At 37.9% G+C, this 20,752-nt stretch overlaps 1 protein-coding gene across 1 annotated transcript in view; it reads right to left on the reverse strand.

Annotated features, from left to right (window-relative positions):
* The window catches only part of Dnhd1 (dynein heavy chain domain 1), an 86,857-nt gene that overhangs the window by 63,382 nt on the left and 2,723 nt on the right, over window positions 1–20,752 (reverse strand). The window contains exons 3-11 of the mRNA XM_078044919.1: window positions 15,729–15,902; window positions 13,653–13,856; window positions 13,463–13,573; window positions 11,609–11,765; window positions 6,319–6,567; window positions 6,077–6,217; window positions 5,896–5,947; window positions 2,236–2,507; window positions 1,906–2,149 (exon numbers count right to left, since the gene is read on the reverse strand). Of these exons, the coding sequence (XP_077901045.1) occupies window positions 1,906–2,149; window positions 2,236–2,507; window positions 5,896–5,947; window positions 6,077–6,217; window positions 6,319–6,567; window positions 11,609–11,765; window positions 13,463–13,573; window positions 13,653–13,856; window positions 15,729–15,902 (1,604 nt within the window). The remainder of the gene's footprint in view (window positions 1–1,905; window positions 2,150–2,235; window positions 2,508–5,895; window positions 5,948–6,076; window positions 6,218–6,318; window positions 6,568–11,608; window positions 11,766–13,462; window positions 13,574–13,652; window positions 13,857–15,728; window positions 15,903–20,752) is intronic.

Raw genomic sequence — 20,752 nt, forward strand, 5'->3', positions numbered from 1 at the left:
GGCTCATAAGATACCTAATGAGGCCCGTGCATCAATTTGCCAAGGAGCACAGGCACAGAGGGCTAGCCAGGCACACTCTTTCCCAGCCCTAATTCCAAGGCCTCTTCACCTTCATAAAAAAGCAGATTTGGGGGATCATGGGTCCAGTAGTATCTAGTCTCTGTAGGAAGTAGATACTATTGATTACTCACTATCCTTGGAAGGTAAGTGAGGGAACAATCTCCCTATTTCCTAGGGAAAAAAATATATGGCTTACATCATGAGCCTCTCCAAGACCATCTCCTAGGCTGAGGTACTTATCTAGTACACAATAGCATAAGACATCCTTCCCATGGGAGAAAAGAAAAAAGAGGGGAAATATCATGTGGTAAACCAAATTTCTCAGAGACTGACGGATATCAACAAGTGGGCTTTGACCTAATAGGATAGAAGCAGCAAGAGGAGGGAAACCGAAACAAGCTGAGGAGGAAACAGAGAGCAGAGTAGTGTTGAGTCCCACTTTCTATATAGAAGTTATATATGAGACCATCACCTTTTGGGTTGCCCTCGTGCTAACATGAAATAGCCATCACAGAGTAGAAAACATGATATGATGTGTTGTGGCAAAAGAAGCCACCTCTAAAGCTTATAAGTCCATGATAGTCTTAAATGGCAGGAGATTCAGAAAGTAGCAGAGAAGTGACAGCCAGTGACCTGGACGAGGTTTCTGCATGGAGAGTTGAGAGGCCTGGAAGTAAATACTATGGTGATGGCTAGCTCAAGACAGAGACTGGATGAAGGATTTACTAAAACCCCAAAGATCTGCCATTCCAGAAGGAGCCAAGGAGGGGCCAAGATAGGAAGGGTAATCACTCTGTGACCCCATTAGGCCAAGAAGACACATCTCAACTACATCAACCAGGACACAGCATCACTAGAAACATCAATGTCAGGACCAGGCAAGGATGTAGCAGGTTTGGGGGATCATTCCAGCTTCTGAGGCCCCCAGGCTTTACAAAGTACTGTACAAAGAAGAGCATGCATCCCAGCAGCCCTCCTCAGTGCCAGATGGCATCTGGGGAAGGAAAATTGAGCAGAGGACACTTAAGAACAACAACAACAACAACAACAAAACCCAAACCCAGAACTGTGGTATGAATTTTGAATTCACCGAATACCCAAAACAGACTGAATTAGATCAGTGGCTGCTTTAAATGAAAAAAACTTTCTTTAATTGGGAAGGTAATGGTCTTCTATCACTACCCACAGAAGTTAGGACTGAAGAGTGAGATAAGATCAGTTAAAGAAAGTAAGTGTTTACACATACAAAATTTTTTGGTACCAGGGATAGAACGCAGAGGTGCTAACTGAGTCACATCCCCAGCCTTTTTTTTTTTTAATTTTGAGACAGGGTCTCATTATTTTGCATAGAGCCTCACTAAATTGCTGAGGCTGGCCTTAAACTTGTCATCCTTCTGCCTCAGCCTCCTGGGCCACTAGATTACAGATATGCACCGCTGCTCCCAGCTTACACATATATATTGTGGAATAAATTCCAACTCTGTTACATGCAGAGAAGGGGTACCCTAAATTCCTGAGTACTTCTGTGAAGAAACTGAACTCAGTAGCCCAAAGAGCAGTTAAACTTTCTATTAAGTCACATTTGAGTTAAATTACTTATATGTCGTAATAATAAAAAATGTGGGGCAATAGCAATGTGAATCCTAGGGAGCACAGGGAATGAGCTGAGCCACTAGTGATCATAAATTTGATGCCAAAGGAAACAGGCTAAGTCCTGGAGCTCAGGGAGGCTTCAAAAGTCCAATTAGGGGCCTGTGCCAAAGGTCCCTGGAGAACATTCTAAGGACAAAGCAAGCTATGTGGACAGACATAAGGAGGAAAGGAGGGAAAACAAGCAATACTCACCCAGCTCTGCCTTCATATTGTGGCAGCTAAGCAGCAGCAACTTTCCTCTTGTCAGCAACTCAATAGGCATATTGGAGACACGGGTCTGCCAATCATTCAGGGAGCTCACCAGCTGTATGTAGTTCTTGATGGGACAGCCTCTCATGTCTTCCAGCTTCTGGGGCCCCCAGGATTTCAGGAATTTATAAATATCTGTTATCCAGTGATGTTCCCTGCAGAAATCCTGCACCTCCCACAGCATGTCCTAAGTGTAGACAAGGTGATTAGGGCAGAAGGGGTGGCTATGAGGAAACTGGTGGGCAATATTCCATTCCTTAAATCTGTTCTCACCTCCATCAGTGCATGTTGTATATTTAAAGCCTGGTGGATTCGAAGGTTGTTGTCTAAGTCTTCCTGTAGCTGATTATAATTGGGGGGCAAGTACTGGCCCCGTAGCCTGTGCCCATGGACCTCCAGGAGATCAGCAATTGGCTGAGACTTCCAAGGCTTTACCAATCCTATTCTAGGGCCACAGAATATACGAACAGCATTGCTGGGTTGACCCAGGAACTTGGGCTTCAGGAATTCTATGTTTGAGTCTTCCTCTTCGACTTCATCATCTTCTAGTAAAGCACATGCATATCTAGTGGAGTACATCTGGAGTGCCTTCCAGAGCCCCTACACATATCTTCCCACCCTGAGTATGTGCACTTATATCACACCACATTCCCCATCCCCTGCCCATGAGTTTATAAATACATATACATCACAAACACAGTAAATCAGACCCCAGGAAGGAATTTGTTAGAATTCAGGTGCAGAGAGTAGAATTTACTCTAACCGGTGTCACAGGAAGGGAATTATTCCAACAAGTTAAATGGGTTGCTAAGCATTCAGTGCTATGTGCAAATTGGGATGCTGATGCTACACCAACCAGCTATAAAACACTGTATCTGCTATGTACAATCTGCAGAGTGGATGGCATATTTGCCTTTCTCCCCAACTTAATTCCTGGTTGAAATCTCATGTAGACCTAATTAATGTATTCAAAATCACATATGACACCTAGGTGCAAGGGGGTCTGGGAAGCGTAGTTTATAGCATTCCAGCTTCCACAGAAAGAGTGGGGAGTGGGAAAGAATGTTGAGCATGTCAGTCCTCAAGTGTCTGCCCTAACAAATATCCTTGACCCTAGCCTCCCCCTTAACACTTTAGGAACTGGTTAATTGCCAAGATCAGGATTCCTGTAAAAACTTTTTTTTTCCAAAACAAAAAAAGGCAAAAAAGCATCAAAATGTTCAGAAATTAGATCTGTTGCACCCATATCTAAACTATATAGTGCTTCTGAGGCTCAGACCTCAGATCTCTTCTCCATCTTATACACTCCCTAGGTCTCACCCAGCCTCATAGCTTTTAAGTACCATCTAGTTGTATCCAAATTTATCCCTAGTCCAGGTCTCTCCCTGAATTCTAATCCCACTTAAATGACTGCCTCCTCCACATCTCTATAGATAATCTAACATACATTCAAACTTAACAGGGACAAAAATGAGCTCTGATTTCTTTTCCCCACTTCATAGAAAATTCTTTCTTCAATAGTCTTCTAATTTCAGTAAAGAGAACTCCATTCTTCTACATTCTCTAGTCAAAATCTTTAGTCATCTTTCACTCTTCTACCCAAAGCCAACTAATTCTCACCATATCTACCATCACTTGCCCTATCAGGGAAGTCCAAATCACCACTTCTCTCACTGCATTATTGCAAGACCCTTCTAACTTTTCTCCCTGGTTTGGCCCTTGTCTCTAACACCTTACAGTTTCTATTCCACATAAAAACAAGAATAATAACACCAGAAGGGATTCTGAGATGATAACAGTATCAAAATAGTTTCAAAATCCCCACATTAATATAATAGAGCAATTAAATAGCAAAACCAAAAGTGGTTAACATTTTTAACAAATGGGGACAAGGGATCCTTACAAATTCCAAAGTGTAAGTGAGTAGGGACAGACCACTCACAGCCTCAAGACCCACATGGTATCAGGATTTGTGAGTAAAGAGATAGAGGGGAATAACAAGACAACAGACAAACCAAAAAACAAAATATTTTGCAGTACTGGGGATAGAACCCACGGGTGCTTTAGCCCTGAGCTACATCCCCAGTCCTTTTTGGGGGACATAGTCTCACTAAATTGCCCAGGCTGACCGCCAATTTATAATCCTCCTGCTTCAGCCTTTCTATTCATTGGGATTACAGGTGTGTGCCACCACACCAGGCTTTTTATTTGTGGTGGTGTCTTTGTTTTGGTACTGGACTTGGAACTTAGGGGCACTTTACCACTGAGTTACATTTTCAGTTCTTTTTATTAAATCTTGTCTTATTAGTAATGTTTTATCTGCTACATATTTATTTTATTGAAAATTGCTCCATTTTTCTTAAGAATCTAGAGACAATCTTAAATCAGAACTTTGGTTCTATTTATCCGTTATATTAATCTGATTTTGCAGATCTTTTTCCCCTGAAGTTTTTTAATATGTATATTTTTAGTTGTAGATGGACACAATACTTTTTATTTATTTTATTTTTAAATAATATTTTTTAGTTGTAGTTGGACACAATATCTTTATGTATGTATGTATGTATGTATGTATATATGTATGTAAGTATGTAGTGCTGAGGATTGAACCCAGGATTCACACGTGCTAGGCTCTACCACTGAGTCACAACCCCAGCCCTCCCCTAAAGTTTTATACAAAAATTTCAAGAATGACACTATGAACTCTCTTATCCATCCATTAGATTTAATAACATTTGTCACATTGTTCTGAGTTTTCCTTCAATGTTTTAGTCTCCCCTAAACTATTTGAAAGTAAAATACAAATATCATGACATTTTACTCCTAAATACATCAGTCTATGCTGCTCTTTAAAAAATGGAATGGATGACCTTAGGCATTGAAGGTAGTATTTGAAATTTCAGAATTTAGAATAAAAATTTAAGTTTTTAAAAACAATTCCAAGGAAGTTAAAGCAGCATATAATGAGAAAATACAGTGAAGAGTCTGATTTATTTAAGTCTTTAATACTAATAATAGTAGAAGATCTGTAGCATGAATTACTAAGTACTCAGCACTATTCTAGACACATTACCTCTTCTAACCTTGAAAACAATCCTTTTTCTTAGGTAGTTTTGTTATTTCCACTGTCCAGACCAGTAAATTAATGTGTTTCATTCCAAAGTCTTTCCCCTTTCCAATGCACTATGTAAAACAAATATCAATAGTCTCTATAAATTAACCTAAACTCATTTTTGGAAAAAGTGTTCCCCAACCACTGTGATTTGTAAAAAGAAAAAAAAAGGCTCTTTTTATTGAACTTTTTTTCATTGTCATCTTTTCCTTAAATTAACTTCCTCTTTAAATCATTGTAACGAAGACATTATCAGTTAAACGGGAAAATTAAAAAGCATCTATATGTCAGATATGATTTTGAATACATTTCATGGTTTTATTTGTGACAGTATTAGTACTCTAAATAAAGGAAATGTAAAGATGTATTCCTTCCCTGAGGGTTAACAAATTTGAGAATATCTCAATAATACTAATGAATTATTCCATAGGAAATGAAAAGAACTGTATAAATTAAATATTGAATGAGTAGAACTCTTCAAACAAGTCCAAATTAACCTAGCAATCTAATTCAACAGGATATAAAATATAACTATGATGTTAGAAAAAAAACCTTAAGAGTTTTAGATGAACCAGGGGAAGGACAGTGTACTCACACTCTTTATATTCTCCCTCATTGCACATCAATTAGCAAGCAAGAACACCACCCAACTCTCCCAACTCCCAACACACATGTGCAATTCCCAGGTTAGAGCTGGTCCATTCATGCCCAAAGCCTGCCCCTATAGCTTGGGCCTCCTGATCATTTCCCATACCATTCATGCTCTTTATGTTCCCTTCCCCTCTTCCCAGCCTTCCTACTCCCTAAATCTCCTTGAATACCTTCAGAATACAGGAGATCTCTGGAGGTCTTCAGGTCTGCAGACTGCATTACCTTCATGTTAGGATATGGAGAAGAGGAAGAAATCGGGGGAAAGAATGGATTCAAACCTGTATGAGAACTTTAATAACAGACATAGGAACCAGGGATTTTTATAGCCATTCCCCTGCCCAATTCAGATACCTGCAGAGCAGAGTTCTTGATAGACTGTAGGCCGCCAGTTACAATCTGGATCATATTTTCAATACAGGGCACTTGTGATAGCTGGCTACAATCATCACTGAAGACCAACCGTGATACGAGAAAGGGTTTTTGCCTTGGAGCCTGTAAAAGAAGGGTTAAGAAAGATTGTGTTGCTACATGTCATTGTATATCTCTCACCACCTGGCCCTTGAATGCCTTCCCACCTCCACCCACCACCTCACTTGTAGGATGTTGGCGACAAAAGAGGTTATTTCATCTTCTAAGATTGAAACAAGGCTCTGACAAATCATGTAGTTGATCAGGCGGGCCAACTTTCCTAGTTGCAGTAACCATGTCTCTGCTTGCTTCAGCTTCTGCTTTAGCTTCTGGCACTGTACCCTCTGAGTGTATATGGAGCCTTGACCTGTCTTGTTGCAGTTTTGCACATACTCCTGCAGCTTCTGTTGCATGTTGTATGTATCCTCATGAACCTGTCAGCATAAAGAGTGGAAACTAACTGGATATAGAAGTATGGAGAGTAAATAGCCACCCACTGGTCTCTGCAAACAATCAGGTCTAGAACCCAGAACCTAGATGTGCGCACAGAGTGCTCCTTTTAAGTTGAGATTAGCCCCAGAATTTGTTTGTTTTGACTTGTTTGCTTGTTTTGGCAGTACTGGGGACTAAATTTAAGGCCTTGAACATCAGGACAAATGTACCACTGAGCTACATTTTGAGCCCCAGCCCCAGAATTATTATTATTTTTTTGTGGTGTTACAGATTAAATCCAGGGCCTTGTGCAGGCAAGGGAAACACTCTATCAACTGAGCTATATCCCCAGCCCTAGCCCAGAAATTTTTATGTGACTGAGAAGATACAAAATGCAGGACATCTTTTAAGAGGAAGCCTTATGTGCTAATGCAATAGGCCAGCCCTATCACACATATTTTGAATATATTCAAAGCCCTCAGGATGGAACTTTAGAAAATTTGTGTCTATAGAACTTCACTAATCATCAAGAATACAAGCAGCAATAAATGTTGGTGAGGATGTGGGGGAAAAGGTATACTCATACATTGTTGGTGGGACTGCAAATTGGTGCAACCACTCTGTAAAGTAGTATGGAGATTCCTCAGAAAACTTGTAATGGAACCACCATTTGACCCAGTCATTCCCTCCTAGGTTTATACTAAAGGACTTAAAATTAGCATACTACAGTGACATAGCCACATTAATATTTATTGCAGCTAAATTCACATTGCTAAATTATGGAACCAACCTAGGTGCCCTTCGACTGATGAATGGATAAAGAAACTGTGGTATATACACACAATGGAGTATTATTCAACTTTAAAGAAGAATTAAATTATGGCATTTGCCAGTAAATGGATGGAACTGGAGAATATTATGCTAAGCAAAGCAAGCCAATCCAAAAAAAATCAAAGGCTAAATGTTTTCTCCAATATGGGTATAATAATTCATAATAAGGGGAGCAGGTAGAATAGAGGTATGTTGGAATAGAGGAGAGTGAAGAGAGGGGAGGGGGCAAGGGAGTAGGAATGATAGTAGAATGAATCAGACATTATTACCCTATGTGCATATATGATTTCATGGCCTGTGTAACTCTGCACCATGTACAACCAGATGAATGAGAAGTTATACTCCATTTATATATGATGTGTCAAAATGCATTCTACTGTTATGTATAACTAATTATATAATTTTTTTAAAAAAATAAGCAAACAAACAAAAAACACTAAGAACTTCACAATACATAGAACAGACAAAAAAATAGGTGAGTAAAGCTCAGCAATAATTCCAGAACATGGACTTAACCATTAGGTCTTGGTAATGTGGCCTGCTAAGTAGCATAATATTGTTTTATGTTCTAGTAGAAGCTATTTCTGGACACTAACAGACTTTCTATTGAAGGAGGGGAAATGTGGGACAAAGCTTGGGAGTCTCTTTGGAATTATTCACAGATCTAGGAGGATTCTCAGCCTATGCAGAGAATTGATGATTGTCAAGTTCTATTGAGGAACATAAAGGAGAAATAATAAAGTTATATTGGTCCAGATAGACCCTTTGCCCTTGATGTTGTCCTGTTCCTTGCGATGCTGCACAGAGCTCATGATTAGAACTGATTGGTTCAATCTGTGGATTGTGTTTACACTATTCATGTGCTCAAGTCTCAGTCTTCAGAACTGTAGTTAAGTCCTAAGCAAGGCACATGATACACAAACATGTCCTCAGGCTTGGTAAAGTGTGCCCTTCCTACCACATAGCCCTTAGTCCAGAACACCATCGTTATCTAGAAACTTGTATGGCTCATCCACTACACTGTGAGCTCCTTAAGGAAGGACCCTCTATTAAGCCTCATTTCACTTTTTAATTGCTTAATATGGTGCCCAGTATCGAATAGGTCCACTGTAAATTTTTATATAAAGAATATAACATTTCACATGGAAAGGGTCTACTGAGCATCCATTAGGATAAAATCACATTAACAACAACAATAATAATTATCACTATAATGGAACATAGTTGATAGACACCAGCACTAGGCATACTAACTTCTAAATTATGAGAAAAAAATTTTTAACCCTGAAATCCTATACCTTGCCATAGTATCATTGAAGTTGAAGAATGAATAAAGACATACTTAGATATATAAAGACTCAGAAAATTTACCATCCAAAGATTCTTCCTGAAAAAAAATGAGTAATAATTGGACTGGGGTTGTGGCTCAGTGGTAGAGCACTTGCCTAGCACATGTGGGGTCCTGGGTTCAATCCTCAGCACCACATATAAATAAATGAGGTAAAGGTATTGTGTCCATCTACAACTAGGGAAAATTTTTTTTTGAAAAAAGAAATAAGATACTTCAGACAAAAGAAAAAGAATCCAAGAGAGTAACACTGTCTTCAAGAAGCTTTAATGGGCAAAGAAATTGGTGAAAAATACTGTTAATTTTATATGAATATGTTACAAAACAATACTCTTCTTAACAATGCAAAACTGAAATTCTAGATGGCAAGGTAAGAATAGTAGGAAGCCAGACAAAAAGAGGAATAAGAAGAATGAGGAGAGAATGAGAGAAGAGAAAGAAAATTAGCAGAGTATTAAGGTTCTTATTATGCTTGGGGAAAGTTATGAATACAAATTCACACTTGTCATTCATTCAGCTAATACTCACTGAGCACCTGTTTTGGGCATATTCTGCAATAAGCACTGGAGATATTTCAGTGAATTAAATAGATAAAAATCCCTGTCCTCTGTGGGCATAATGAATAATGACCAAAACATAATGAATAGTTTATACTGTATGTGGAAAGGTGGTAAGTGCCACAAAAGAAGGAAGGGAATGAAGGGTTGGGAGTCCTGGTGCTAATTTTAAATAGGGTGATCAGAAAGGGTCTCCTTGAGAAGGTACTATTAGAAAAATACTTGAAAGAGATTGTTATAAAAATTTGAGTGGAACAGCTATACTTATGCATTCAAGTGCAGGAAACAGAAAACTAGAAAAAATGTGGCTTAAGCAAGTAGAAAGTTTATTTATTTAATGCAATAAGAAATCCAGGGCTGAGAGTATATCTCAGTGGTAGAGCATTTACCTAGCATGTGCAAAGGCCCAGGGTTTGGTCCCCAGAATGGCCCAAAGAAAATAAAAGAAATCCATAGATTTGGCCCAATATCAGTCAAATCATTTTGTTTTCTCCATTTCTCCATCCTTAGTATGACTTTCACCCTAATCACAGTGATATGGCTTTTCCATCACCAGAAATTTCATCCAAGGGTTAGCTAATAAGATAGGAAAGGTCCAAAAATACATTTCAGGTGGATCTACCTCTAAAAATTTTTCCAGTTACTTTCACTTAGATTTCATTTCCTGTAACTGAGTCACATATCCACCATTCCTCAACAAGTAGAGTCTATGAAAAGAAACAAAATCACCAGTCAAAAACTAAGAAAGATGAGAAGACACTGAATAGTGCCTGAGCAATCATAAGAATAAAGTATATAATATCCAAATCACTGCAGGACAGTGGGTAACAACAAAACTGTAAACAACCCAAGAACAGAAACATATGAAGACTCAACTAGAAATAATAGGAAACAGAAAACACCAAGATGGAGTCTAAATCTATCAGTAATCATAGTAAATGAGATAAACCTGTTATAAGATTTAGACTCTCAGACTAAATGTTTCTCATCTATTTATGAGAGATACACAAAAAGTAAAGTAATAAAGTGTGCTTTAAAATATAAGGGATATAAGGAACTAGGGAGAGGGAGGAGGACAGGGAAAGAAAAAAACTGGGGAATGATATTGCTAAATGTATTGTTAAATTGTGTGCATGTACAAATATGTAACAAATGATCCCACCATTAAGTACTAACTATAATGTGCCAATAAAAATATGGAAAAAATTAAAACAAATATAAAATATCCTCAGGAGACTGAGGCAGGAAGGTGGCAAGATCAAGGCCAGCCTGGGCAACTTACCAGTACTCCATGTCAAAATAAAAAGGGCTGAGCATGTAGCTCAGTGGAAAAGCATCCCTGAGTTTAACTGGGGACCCCCCCCCACACACACACACAGAAAAAAAAGAAAAAAAGAAAAGAAAGAAAAAAGAATGAAGACTTTTTATTTATAAGTCACACAAGAAATAATGTTATGACTTTGTTTGGCTTTTCTGCACATAACAACATGATTTTTAAATACATGTTACAAAAAACTGAAAGAACAGCAAGGAATAAATTAACAAATCTATAGTCACAGGGGAGATATTTAACATGTACTATTCAGAAGCTGAAAGATAAAATAGGTCAAAAAATTATTGTGCCTGTAAGGATATTTTAATAAAGTAATAATTGAGCTTGGTCTAATAATGCATGTTTTCTAAAGTTGATTTTCCTAGAAGCAGACCCTGAGTATGAGATTTTGGAAAATATGATTTATTGAAGGAGGAAAAAAACACCCTAAGGGAGTGAGGGAAGCAGAACAGAGAAGAGGAAAGTGCTTGGCAAGATCCCAGCTAAAGGTTACTTTTTGTCTGACGTGGAGGGGCAAGGAGGAAGCAACCCTGAAATGCACATCATACTATAGAGTAGTCCTATTTGAGTCAGAAAAGCCAAACAAAGTCATAGCTAGGAAGGATTCCATCCTTGCTTGCATCTGAAGTGGACTATCAAAGATTCAAGATAGGTTCAGAGATAATCCCAGCAGCATGAGAGATCAGGATTCCAGTTTTTAAACTCTTCAGTACTCTAATTCCCTATTGTCAGCACAAACAACTGACAAAACAGACATGATCCTAGGCTAGGACCAACCCTCAGGAAAAGTTGAGTCCCAGTGTCTGCTCACCTATTATTGATCCATCTATTTGCAGAGACTGCTATTGCTGGGCAGGACAATGGCTCTGATCTGATTACAGAGTCATGTCACACAGAGGATCCCGTAAAAGAAGACTGGAACTCTGCAGAGAGCAGCTGGGGGAAAAGGTTTATAATAAACTAGGGCTCCTTACCAGTTTAAGAATAGATGTACAGAGCTTCAGAAAGTGATTGAGTAACCGTAGAGCCTTGTAGTTTTCCTTGGCTAGAGCCTTCTGCAGATCTTGGAGTTCATAACATCGATCTGGCTCCTGGGGTAGCCAGGACACAGAGTGGAACTCTTGCAGAAGCCTAGAATCCAGGAATAAGCTAATTAGGATAGAATCCCAGCTCTCTCTCTTTACACACCTTTACACACCTTTCCCAGCCCAGCTCACCCCAGGCTGAGAAAATGTTTACAAAGATTGTAATATTTCCAATAAGCAACAGAGACAGCTTCCTCTTCAGAGTTCTCTGGTAGAGTTCAAGCCTAGAGAGTTTCTGGCTAGGAAATTACTTGGAAGAGGCTCAGGGTATGTAAAAATGTTTATACCTAGTGACATCTCTACCAGGAGAGAGGGTCAGATAAGTTCTAAGGTTTAACTCAGAAAGAGACAAAGGGGCTTCTTCCTTGGAATAGGGAAGCTGAAGGCTCCAAAAGTCTACATCAACAAATCAGTTTTAGGATCAAAAGTAATGACCCTGCAAGTCCTCTATAGGCTGACCACCTCTGAGGAAGCCCATTTCTTTTTCCCACTTCTCCCCAGAGAACTCCATATCTCTATACATCCTTGAAAAATATGAAAGGCCCTCAATAAGTAGACAGGATAATCATAACAGGTGTCATTTATTCAGTGCCTACTAAAAGGCATGGAACTTGGTACTTTATAACCACAATTTCATTTAATTCTCATTATAGCTGTGCAAACATAGATTATCCCAGTTTGCAGATCAGGAAACTGAGGCTTAAAGAGTAAAGTCCCTTGCTAGTATTCAGGATCTAAATTCTACCCTCCAAAGTCCTTATGCTTTCAATTACATCAGGAGGACTGGGTAAGACTATAGGATGAAAACTGCCTAGAACAGAGGTTGCAAACTCATAACCAATGGTTCAGATTCATACTGAAAGTTTTTCAATGTGCTCCAGTATGGTGTTTTAATTAAAATTGGAGCCAGAAAGTTAAAATTAAGAAATTTCAATACAAAATGTAGACTTCAGGAAGTCCTGAAAAATAAGGTGGCTGATCATGCTGAACCTATATTCCCAAATGACAATTAGTTGAAACTGAGTAGTGATTGTCCTCTTCAGATGCAATCTCCAGATTCCAGTTCCCCCAAGACTCCCAGTTTCTTCACCTAACCTCTTTACATTTGGCATTCCTTCAATACCTCCTGCTTAGGCTCCATAGCTTTTTGATTCTCCAACTCTTATTACAGAATATGCTTGTGAAAAGTGAAGCATCATGAAGGGAAGGCAAAGAAGTACCAAAAATAAGGATAACCAATATTTTCCCAAAATGAAAGGAATAGAAATAATAGCACTGAAAGAAAAAAAATTTGGATTCAAACATCTGAATTAGACCGCTAGACTTGATATTTAATAGTTGTGTAATATCTGGGACAATATAATATAGAACATGTAATTACATGGAGATATGTTCAGATCATGTTACATATACACTATGTAACATATGATCACATTTGATCACATTTTATATATGTGATAGAAAAAAGACAGGAGGATATGTAATAAAATCATCATAGTGATTATTTAAGGGTGGTAGGATTAGAACTTTATTTTTTTCCTTCATGCTTTTTTGTTTCCATTTTTTCAACAATGAACGTGTTGTTATTTTTTGCCAAAATATTTTTTAAAGGGCTGGGGATATAGCTCAGTTGGTAGAATGCTTGCCTCACATGGGTAAGATCCTGGGTTCAATCCTCAGCACCACAAAATAATAATAATAATTTTTTAAAAATCCACTGAAGTTGGGTTTTTAAGACTTTACCTGTTAATATGGAGCAGCCCAGCTCCAAAGTGGGGTACAGCCAAAAGCAGTTGATTCCCCAGGAGATTCCGGAGCCGACACAGCCCCTGCAACTTCACATTCTTCTTCCAACTACAAATTACAGGTCAGTAATAATTTACTATTGCTCTCATTCATTTCCCCTCCAAATCCCAGCCCCATCACCACCTACCAGGTTAAAGCTTTGCGCAAGAGGAAATTCTTAAAAAATGGAATGAACTGAAGTTTTTGCCACAGAACAGAGTGGCGGTGCCAGGTACCCAATGTCATCGTTTCACTGCCCTCCACAGGATGTACATGGAGAATCCCAAAGGGAGAAAAGATGTAGTGCTCAGGATTCACTTTGTTTGGTGGCACCACTATCAGATTGTAGGGCCTTTAAAAAATAGCTCTGATTAGTGGGAACCAAAGGGACTTGTATAGATTTTAAGAAGAGACAAGAGAAGGATGGGGAAGATGGGAAAGGAGGCAGAAAGGAAGGCAGAAGACAGGAAGAAGGGAAAAGAGAATGACATTGTTTTTAAACTAAAAAGATGGAACAATATTATCAAGGAATTGAAGCCAAAGATAGATGAAAAGGAAGAAAAACACCATGTAGCTTGTTGCAAGACATTTGTATATCCCAACTCAGATATCTTATATCTAATTTAAGATACCACCAGTTGTAATCTGTAGCATTATTTTATGAGACACTAAGATAAAACAAATGCTTCCAATGTGATACCCTATCAATTTGTAAGACGCACTTCAATTTCAGAGATGTTAAAATGTGAAAAAAATGTCCATCGTAACAGTGGTTACCAGAGCCTGAGAGGGTGTGGGGGAGGAAAGGATAGAGAGAGGATGATTAATGGGTACAGGGATACATTTAGATAGGAGGAATAACTTCTAAAGTTCTATAGCACAATAGGAAAACTACAGGTGACAACTATTAATTTACTATTTCTAAACAGCTAGAAGAGAGGATTTTGAATGTTCTCAACACACACACAAAAAAATGATAAATGATGCCAGGCATGGTAGCTCATGCCTACAATCCTTGTGGTGAGGGAGGCTAAGCCAGGAGGATCACAAGTTCAGAGCTAGCCTCAGCAATTTAGCAAGGCCCTAAACAACTTACTGAGTCCCTGTCTCAAAATAAATTAAAAATGGGCTGGGGATAAGGCTCAGTGGTTGAACACCACTGGGTTACAGAAAGAAGAAAAGAAATGATAAGTAATATTATTTGATAAATGATAAAAATGCCAATTACTCTGATCATTACACACAGTGTATACATAAATTGAAATACCACATTCTACCCCATAAATAGCTAGTTATTATATTGCAATAAAAAATAAAAAATATTGGGACTGGGGATGAGGCTCAAGCAGTAGTGCACTTGCCTGGCATGTGTGAGACGCTGAGTTCAATCCTCAACACCACATAAAAATAAAAAATAAAGGCACTGTGTTCACCTAAAACTAAAAAATAAATATTTTTAAAAAAATAAAAATTAAAAAAAATATTCAGTTGGGAATATAGCTCCATGGTAGAGTGCTTGCCTACTATATGCAAAGGTCAAGGTTTGCTCTCTAGCATTGCAAAATAAAAAGATAAAAAGTTAAAAATTTTAAAAATATTTTTAAATAACTAAGATTAAGATCTGATGAGAGAAAATGAAAGAATGAGTGCCTCAAGTCATGTGGAAGGGGAGAGTTGTTTCATCCCAGAGATAAAACTAGGACCAAAGATAAAAGTTTTAAGAAAGTAGACTTTTATTCAGACTAAAGAGTAGGATGCCCCTAGAAAAAACACAGCTTCCCAGACACTGTTAAGATTTAAACATCTGATTCTTGCACTGGAGTTGAAAGATATCATCATTAAATTTGCTTCTGAGGCTATGATCAAATGTTTCTCCAGTATAGAATAGAATAAAGAAGAGGAAAAAAGTAAGAAAAGGATAACTAAGACAAAATGCTACAGGAGCAAAAGAGGGCAAAGACTGCATGTTTTGTCTCTTGAAATACTTATTAAAGTGCACATAACAGTAAAAAGAAAAAGAAAAAGAAAAAGAGCAAAGAGGAGGTAGAGAATGGAGAGGAGAAGGCTGAACAGAAGAAAGAGGGAAACTGGGAGACAGAGGAAGAGTATGTGGATAAAGAACAGGGAGAGGAATGTACATGGGGAGAAAAAAAGGGGAACTAGATAGCATGGGAGAAAATCAGGGAGTTGGGGATGCAGAAGAGGTCTGGATAAAGGCTCTTACATAAAGTACCGACTGGGAGCCACATTGAGATAGAAGAAGTGGATGCTCTTCAAGTATTTCTCTGAATTCAGAATGGTCATCACCTGGCTACCCAAGAAGGAAGTCTCAGATAAGAAGGCAGTACTTCTCTTTGGTAAGGCCTTCTCCACAGGAACTTCATAGTCAAGTTGAGACCTGAGTTAAAAAAAAAAAAAAAAAAAGGAGGGAAAATGCAGAGCAAAGAGGTCAGATACCTAGAGGTGGGCCTTGCTACCGTTGGTCAGTGAAAGGAGGAGCTAGAGGGGATGCGATACGACACTATTAGAGCCTGTCTATCACCTATACAGGTGTCAAATACTGAGAAAATACAGTTTGTTCTATACCTCAGTCATGGAGCTATATTCACATAGACTTGTGCATGATAACCCCTTCCTTTCTGATAAATGAATAATCATTTTGCTTTAAGTGTGATTTCTGTCAACTCAGTATTACATAATACTATGTACAAATAATGGGAAGACTATTCTCCCAACTCATCACCCTATAAGCCTACAGTCCTGGATATCTTCCTTTCAGTCAACCTTGCTAACCTTCTGGATCTTATCTCCTCCCTCTGCTCCCATTGTACCTGCTTTCCAACCCTGCCTGGTCTCCATACTTTTGCTCACTCTTGCTCCTCCCATCATCACTCAAACTCTAGTTTCAGACCTTTTCCTTTCCAGCCAATATCTATGGTGTATTCTTCAACCCCCTCAAGCCATCACCAATACTCTCATCTTATTACCCTCCTACCATACTGGTCAACAAAATTGCTGAGATAAGTCATTCCATGGTTAAAAGTACAATTCTATCTAAAGTTTATATAAATAAATAGGGTTTATGACTTTTGTGTTAGAACATGATATTTTAAATGGAATAACCGCTACTAAAGTTTCATTCTCTTCCACAAGTTTTATTTCCTCAGCAGCTGAAGGCTTACATGATATAGTAGATTGATAGGATCAAAGAACCATAAATATTGACTCCTCTATGAATCTCTAGTATTCAGTTTTGACTGTGGGCTCATTCTACTTTGCTGTCTTAGTACAAGCCATAAGCAGCCACCTCTTTTGGGTTGCTCAATCTTATACCTAACCCCATATCCAGCCCTGCCAACCCCCAGTCCCACACCATTCTTTACTTCCTTCCCCATTTGGAGAAACAGGTTCTGAGCCATGAACTAATACCTTGAATGCCAGTTGCCTTTCCACACACTTATCTGTCCCCCAGTTTGAAAGAAAGAATTACTCTTTCTTCTCTACAAAAGTTTCTCTTTCTAGGCTGGGGCTATAGCTCAGTGGCAAAGTGCTTGCTTAGCATGTGTGTGGCACTGGATTCCATCCTTAGCACCACATAAAAATAAATTAAAGGCAACTCTGTCCATCTACAAGTATAAAAAAAAAGTTTCTCTTTCTTCTCTACAAGGTTAATTTCTTGATCAATGCTCTGGATCCCTTATACCCGCTCTATGATATATTTTAAAGTTCCTCTTATTATTAAAGAAGCACTTAAAAGTTATAAACTCTCTACTTTTTCAAAAGGAATCCTATGTAGACACCAAAATTCTTTAAAGTTGCTGTTCTACTATCTCATTCTTCAAGAATTTTTTCATGAAAAAATACTAAATCAAGATTTCTACTTCTTCATCTTTCATTCATTCCCAAATGTACTACAATCTGCCTTCCTCCCCACAAAACTCCATTGAGACTTTCTCACTAACATATTCCTACTATTAACCCAATATTTTTCAGATTCTTACTCTTGCCTCCATAGCATTTATTACTACTGACTGCTGCCTCCTTGAAATTTTGTTTCACTTCCTAACCTGCAAGATATTTTGCTAACCTAATCTATTTTGTTAACCAAATTCCTCTGAGGTGCTTTCCCCAAACTGTGTATACAAACACACATCCCAGAGAAGCCACATGAAAGTAGTGGGCTTTTTGTTTTATATTTATAATTTTTAGTTATAGTTTATTTATATTAAAGTGTCTATATGTATAACACTGGGCATAGTGGCACACATCTGTAATCCCAGGGACTCAAGGCTACAGCTGAAGAATCTAAAGTTCGAGGCCAATCTCAGCAATATAGCAAAATCCTCAGCAACTTAGTGAAACCTTGTCTTAAAATTAAAAGGTCTGGGGATATAGCTCAGTGGCACCCAGCTCCTGGGTTCAATCCCCAATATCAAATATAAAAAAGATATCTATATCTATCTCCCTAAATAAACTGTAAGACTCCAAGGGAAAGTCTTGTTCACTTCTTATGTGCCCAGCAACCTAGCAGTTTCTGATATATATATATATCCAATAATACTATAAAATGAATGAATGAATGGGAAGCCAGCCCTGCAAAACTTAATGTAAATTAAGCTGTATTAGCTAGATAGAGGTTTACCACCAGGTTCCAAGAGAGGGAGAAGAACCTGATCACGTCTCAACATCTTAGACTACTGCCATTTCAGTTAAGGTTCCCAAGGAAAGAAAATTCATATTTAGGGCACAGGAAAGCTCTTTGTAAAAGCAAAAGAGCCTACTGGGGCTATTAAAGGCATAAATTATTGTCACTGGCTATCTTGCATCAGGGTTCCAGGAGCCAGCCTATCTGCCCACCATTAGGGCTCTGAGACTTCAGGAAAAACTTGACCTAGCCATAAACTGGATATTTCAGACCAATATCCCTGATGAATATAGATGCAAAAATTCTCAATAAAATTCTGGCAAAACGTATTTTAAAAAAACATTTTATACATGTTATTTCTGACAAAAACATATTTTAAAAAACAGTGCACCATGATTGAGTGGGGTTCATTCCAAAGATGCAACGATGGTTCAACATATGCAAATCAATAAATGCAATTCATCACATCAATAAACTTAGAAGTAAGAATCATATGCTTATATCAATTGATGCAGAGAAAGCATTTGACAAAGTACAGCACTCTTTCATGTTCAAAACACTAGAAAAACTAGGTATAGTAGGAACATACCTCAACATTGTAAAAGCTATCTTGTTAAATCCAAGGCCAACATTATTCTAAATGGAGAAAAACTGGAAGCATTCCCTCTAAAAAACTGGAACAAGACAGGGATGCCCTCTTTCAACACTTCTATTCACATAGTCCTTAAAACTCCAGCTAGAGTAATTAGACAGACGAAAGTAATTAAAGGGATAAAAATAGGAAAAGAATAACTCAACTAACATTATTTGCTGATGACATGATTCTGTACTTAGAGGATCCGAAAAACTCTATCAGAAAACTTCTAGAATTAATAGATGAATTCAGCAAATTAACAGGATATAAAATCAATACCGATAAATCAAATACATTTTTATACATTGGTGGTGAATCCTCTGAAAGAGAAACTAGGAAAACTACTCCATTCACATTAGCCACAAATAAATAAATAAATAAAATACTTGGGAATCGATTTAACAAAAGAGGTGAAAGACCTCTATAATGAAAACTACAGAACACTAAAGAAAGAAATTGGATAACATCTTAGAAGATGGTAAGATCTCCCAAGCTCTTGGATAGGCAAAATTAATATTGCCAAAATGGCCACACTACCCAAAGCACTATACAGATTCAATGTGATTCCAATTAAAATCCCAATGTCATTCTTTATAGAAATAGAAAAAGTAATCATGAAAATCATTTGGAAAAATAAGAGACCCAGAATAGCTAAAACAATTCTTAACAAGAAGAGTGAAGCAGGAGGTATTACAATACCACACCTTAAACTATACTACAAGGCTATAGTAACAAAAATGGCATAGTATTGGCACCAAAAGAGGCATGTAGACCAATGGTACAGGTTAGAAGACAGAGAGAAAAACTCACATAAATACAGTTATCTCATACAAGACAAAGGCATCAAAAACATACTTTGGATAAAAGATAGCCTCTTCAACAATTGTTGTTGGGAAATATGGAAAGCCATATGCAGCAAAATGATACTAAGGCCCTATCTCTCACCATGCACAAGACTCAACTCAAAGTGGATCAAGGACCTAGGAATTAGACCAGAGACCTGCACCTAATAGAGGAAAAAGTAGGCCCAAATCTCCTTCATGTCAGATTAGGCCCCGACTTCCTTAACAAGACTCCTAAAGTGCAAGAAATAAAATCAAGAATCAATAAATAGGATAGATTCAAACTAAAAAGCTTCTTCTCAGCAAAAGAAACAATCAATGAGGTGAAGAAAGAGCCTGCATTTTGGGAGCAAATTTTTGCCACATGCACATCAGATAGAGCAGTAATCTCTATGATATATAAAGAACTCAAAAAACTTAACACCAAAAAGCAAACAATCCCACTCAATAAATGGGTTAAGGAGCTGAACAGACACTTCTCAGAAGAAGATAGACAATCAATCAACAAATATATGAAAAAATGTTCAGCATCTCTAGTAATTAGAGAACTGCAAATCAAAACTACTCTAAGGTTTCATCTCATGCCAGTTATCAAGAATGGCAGTTATCAAGAATACAGACAACAATAAGTGTTAGTGAGGATGTGGGGGGAAAGGCACACTCATACATTGCTGGTAAGACTGAAAATAGGTGCAACTAATCTGGAAAGTTGTATGGAGATTCCTTAGAAAACTTGGAATGTAACCACCATTTGATTCAGCTGTCCCATTCCTCCGTCTGTACCCAAAGGACTTAAAACAGCATATTTTAGTAACAGAGCCACATCAATGTCTATAGCAGCTCAATTCATAGTAGCTAAACTGTGGAACCAGCCTAGATGCTCTTCAATAGATGAATGGTACATATGAACATAATAATGAACTTTGGTACATAATGAACTTTGGTACATATACACAGTGGAATATTGCTCAGCATTAAAAGAGAATAAAATTATGGCATTTGCAGGTAAATTGATGGAGTTGGAGAATATCATCTAAGCGAAGTAAGCCAATCCCAAAAAAACAAAGGCTGAATGTTCTCTCTGATAAGTGGATGCTGATCCATAATGGGGGGGAGACATAGGAAAA

This window comes from Ictidomys tridecemlineatus, chromosome 4 (assembly GCF_052094955.1).
Source record: "Ictidomys tridecemlineatus isolate mIctTri1 chromosome 4, mIctTri1.hap1, whole genome shotgun sequence".
Lineage (NCBI taxonomy): Eukaryota > Metazoa > Chordata > Mammalia > Rodentia > Sciuridae > Ictidomys > Ictidomys tridecemlineatus.